The following is a 4,956-nucleotide window of genomic DNA, read 5'->3' on the forward strand; positions in this document are numbered from 1 at the left end:
GAATTAATTTTGTGCATTTTTAATTTAAATACACGAACGCGGATAAGTCTTTAATTATATGATCATGGTCCCGGCGTGAAAGAAGTTTGTAAAAACCATTTGAGATATTTGATAATTCAAGGTTAATTTCCTGGGGGTGCATCTCGGGTACCCTATTTAGGAACATTCCTTACCGTTAATATTAAGTTGTTTGGGACTGAACAAACCAGCAAATACTCTCTTTAAAATTAAACGTAATAAATTGAAGTAAATACTTTTAAAACATTTTAAAAATATTTTATTTGCCATGTTAAACACAGTAAAATGTTGTAGAAAATATCTGTTAAGCTGCCTTTGAAGTTCGATGAGATTCTCCTCCCAGAGTCATGACTTGGTCGTGAAAGTCTAACTTGGCAGTGTAATGAAAAGCAATGTTTGAAAATACCACCAAATATTCACAGGCGGCGAATCCAGTGTATACTAAAATACAAAAGAAATCAAATCATATCAGACAACAAGGAATGATGAAATCAAGATTATTAAAAAAAATTTAGCTAGGTTTTAAATGTATTTTTAATATTTAACCAACCTCCACTCTCGCAATACCAGTTATGCCTGAAGTACATGTAAACTGCCATCAGGAAAATGGAGAGATTGAAGATAAATAAGGCAATTTTATAATGGTAGGATTTAGTTTCCTGTAAAAGAAAAAAATGGTTTATATTATGGATAATTTCTACGATGTAACACCCCCCCCCCCCACACTCACAGTATCATACCACATGAAATTAATATAAGCTGGGACTGTGTAAAAAGTTGCCTGAGAATAATGGATTGTTGAAGACAGTATTCAAGCAGTAGACATCTCATCAAGCCCACACCCTTAATTGGGTCTTTTTTGCAATTAATTTCTGTTCGTTTAAGAAGGCTTGACATTTCCCCCTCCCACTTAAATGGGGAGAGAAGAATTATTTATTTATAGATCTAGAGCTTATATTCACATGCAAGTGGGGCGGGGGGGGGGGGGGGTGTGTGCGGACTTTTTAATTGTTTAAGGAAATGTGCATTTTAATTGGAAGAAATATATGTTCAAGTGTATTATCAGGGACACCAAAAAAGCTTATTATAATAAAAGAGAGAATATTAGAACAAAAGGCTGAAAAAAAAATTAATTACTAATTACGGTTAATACATATTGTTCCTGCATGGTAAAAGTTTATCTTACCCTGACCTATCTTTTCCTCAACTTTGTTTTGTTGTCATTTATTGGCTGCATTTCATTTCCGGAATATTTGGTAATTATCAACTTTTCATTTCCGACATTTTTTAGTTTTCATTTCCGACATTTTTTTGTTTTCATTTCCGACATTTTTCAAATACATATATAGTACCTATTAGTAACAGATATGATAACTTAACTTATGAAAATTTTTAAGGAATAAATCAGAAATAAATCATTGAAATCCAGTTTTGTAAATCTATCAAAGACTTGGACATAAGTATGCTGCTGTCACTGACATTTTATTTGGTGCACATTATATGTGTTGAAAAAGTTTTATGCACATTGAACTCCTTTACCTAGTCTTAGTGCTACATATATGCATATATGTAAAGTTATTTTTTATTATTATTATTTTGTATCAATATTTTGGTATAGATACTTCAAGAAAACATTGAATTGCCGCACAGGTAAATTCCGGAAATGAAAGAAATATTATGTCGGAAATGAAAACAAAAAATGTCGGAAATGAAATAAAAAATTGTCGGAAATGCTATGCATATTTCCGGAAATGAAATGCAGCGCATATATTGTTCAATGTTTTGCTTGACCCACGTGGGTGTATTATGCAATAAAGAAAATTAAATTGTAATTTTTAAAAGATAACTCTATATGAGAAAAAATGCGCGTGTTATTTTTATTACACGTATTTTCTTCGGGTTTTTGGAAGGGGGTAGATAGGGGTGGGTGGGTGGGTTGTCCAGAACAATTTCACAATCTATTTTTAAAATGAAATTAATTAGTTTCTGACCTTTTAAGAAAAGTATATAGATTTTTTCTCCATCAGTCCTGTTGTTTGCTTGATTATGAAAGTACATCATTACATTAAGGACTTCAATTTATAATATCACAGTTTTTAAGTTTTGTCACATTTTATAATATGACCCCTATTTAATATGCTGTAAATCACTTTTTATTCGCAAGAACTTTATTTTCGTGTAATTACTAAGACAATGAGCCCGCCGAAATTTCATATCCTTACGTATAAAAGTATTCCTTACGGTTATATAGAGGAATACATGTAACAACAATTCGTGAAAATTATGTCTCCCCAATAAAGAGTCAATGACTATCTCGCGAAAGTAAGGTGTCGCGAAAATTTAGTCATCTATAGTATATGAATGCAGTATTATGAAACCGTGGGTATATACATGTAAGTAATCTATTCCTGTGTGTTAGGGCCTTATTTAGAATTATTTTGCGGACCTGGATTAAGATACATGTGTCACACACGTGGTATTGTTTGTATTGTAGATTACAATATTTACTCACTTTAGGAGTCATATCCCGTCCTTTGCCTGAATGGCCCCATCGGTACAGAAAACATGTCAACAACATGTAGATCTCAGATGTGACCATAAATAATACAAACATGTTTTCATGAATCTCTGAAATGTAAAGTTATGTAAAAATATTTATATTATTATTTTATTAATCTTGTAATTGGTAAATAAAAACAGACGTATATACATGTAAATAGCACATGATATGTTAAAAAAAAAAAAAAAAAAAAAAAAAAAAAAAACAAGACCTAGCCTCTATTTATGAACATCGATAAACTATGGTTTTTTTTATAATACGAAATTAAGCAATAAATTATTTATTTTTTTCTCTAATAATTATATTCAGACAGACATAAAATAAACATAAAACGCAAAATAAACCGAAATGTAATATATTGACACATATTTAATGTCAAACACCCTTAAATAGTCAATTATTTAAATTCAATTGGGTCTCACAAAACCAGGACGTATATTGAGACAGATAGAAACACAAAATAATTTAAATCCCAAGTCGATTATGAGAATCATTAAATTACCATTACACTAGGCAGAGATAATGATTCAGTTGTAGAATTTGATAGTTCCATTTACTCTTTAAAAGCTGGCAACGATGAACACTTTTTTTTCAATTATCATTACGGTCTTATTACACTTCTCCATTAGAAGAATACAGTTTCAGTTAATAATACATAAAGATTTGGGAAAAAATTATCGCATACTGCATCTGATCTTCAAAAATTTGAAGACTGAATAACTACACAATTAAAACAACGAAGAATTTTTGTCGACAAAAGCTCGATCGAGGTATTAAACCCTTCATCTAGAAGCAATTTATAGAATAAAACAAACCTTTATCGTCGAGGGAGGATATATACGTTAGAATGACAAGAGCAAAATTCTCCACAGTATGTAATAAAGTACATAGTCCAGCTAAAATGGTATAAATATTGCTCCAGGATTCTACTACAAATCGCATATGGTAGCGGTAATATGCACAAGCTATGAGGAATCGTGGAAAAGCGTGAAGGGCAATACAGATTCTCCATACATTTCTCTGAGGAATGTATCCACCAATTGCTGCACTTATGGACGGTAGGTAGTTGGCTACCTGAAAATAAATTAATGCAAATAAAGAGCAGATAGTTCACTTACTTGGTTATATTTTCGACTTGTACTGTTTGGACTTTAAAAAGAAATTTAAACATCAATTTAAATCAGGCATTTGAAACAGAAATGAGACAGAATTGTTCTTTTTCTTTATATTTTGAACAAATCAAATTGGTTTATGTTCTTGAACCAAGCCTTCATCGTGGAAAGAAAAGCTTAACAATTCCTCCATCAAATGAACTGTACATGTGTACATTTATTTAAACGGCAATAAGTGTTCAGTCTCTTCTGTGAACTTGGATCTGTTCAAATGACACAATCATCTCTTATCCTTAATTGACTCTACAGTATGTGACACAAGGTTAAGTCTAAGAGACACCTTCTGGTTATATGTACGTTACATTTTTCGTCTGATTACGACAAGGAGCACATAATGGGTTTGACTGGTCGGGAGAGGATGCTAACTCCTCCATGGCACCTAATCCCACCCGTGTTTTTAGAGATCCATGTTTGCTCTGCTCCCTTTGTATTGTTTTATTGAGCTTTTTGGATTTGATCACTCCTCGTTATATATCTCTCTATATTATATATTTTACTACCTGCGTACTTATGAGTGGGTTTACAGTTCAGAGAGACCAAAAATTAAGCTCCAAACCATGTAAATTAACTTACCCGGCAATGTGTTGCGGTAGATTCCTTGAAATTGAATAACACCGACCAGATAACACAAAATAAGGTTGCGAAAAATGGAAGTCCGGCAACAATGTTGCTCAAAGTTGAAAAGTGCAACCGAAAGAGTATACTTTGATAAGCCATAATGCAAAGCGGTATACTCAAATGTTCTGCATGCTGAATGTTTCACATTTAAATTTAAAGATACGTTCTAAGTATAAACCAAAACACAAATTAAGTCCAAATGTAAATTAAAGTACTGCTGAAATCCTCACATTTAAAAATCCTTTATCTTTAGCCACGTGAGTTGGACAACAGACCGGATATATCACTATAGATTGATATAGTTATATAACAGGAATATACATGTAAATAAAAATTGGTGGTTAAATCACATTTTAGATATATACATATATGCGGGTGATCAATTTTCACAGCCTCGTAAACTGGAATACAGTAAAGGGAAAAATATGTGTATATTTCTTTATGCGAGGGACCTTGCCTATCTTCCTTATACATATGTAATATTGCCAAGATATTTAAAATGAGCGAATTATCATAAATGAATACATTATGATGTATTTTGTTGTTTTGTTTGAAGTTTCATTTTATGAGATTTAAAATAAAAACCAT

General features: G+C 31.7%; 1 protein-coding gene across 1 annotated transcript; it reads right to left on the reverse strand.

The window, feature by feature from the left end:
* Positions 1–313: 313 nt before the first annotated feature.
* LOC134281232 (post-GPI attachment to proteins factor 2-like) lies at positions 314–4,624 on the reverse strand. Its single transcript, XM_062763707.1, has 5 exons — positions 4,324–4,624; positions 3,394–3,652; positions 2,531–2,646; positions 569–677; positions 314–459 (listed from the first exon to the last, which is right to left on the reverse strand). The coding sequence occupies exons 1-5, from the start codon at positions 4,465–4,467 to the stop codon at positions 323–325; spliced, it is 765 nt and encodes a 254-aa protein (XP_062619691.1). The 5' UTR covers positions 4,468–4,624; the 3' UTR covers positions 314–322.
* Positions 4,625–4,956: the final 332 nt, after the last annotated feature.

Source organism: Saccostrea cucullata, unplaced genomic scaffold (assembly GCF_032062105.1).
Source record: "Saccostrea cucullata isolate Sc308-1 unplaced genomic scaffold, CSIRO_AGI_Scuc_v1 ctg5505, whole genome shotgun sequence".
In the NCBI taxonomy this organism is placed as follows: domain Eukaryota; kingdom Metazoa; phylum Mollusca; class Bivalvia; order Ostreida; family Ostreidae; genus Saccostrea; species Saccostrea cuccullata.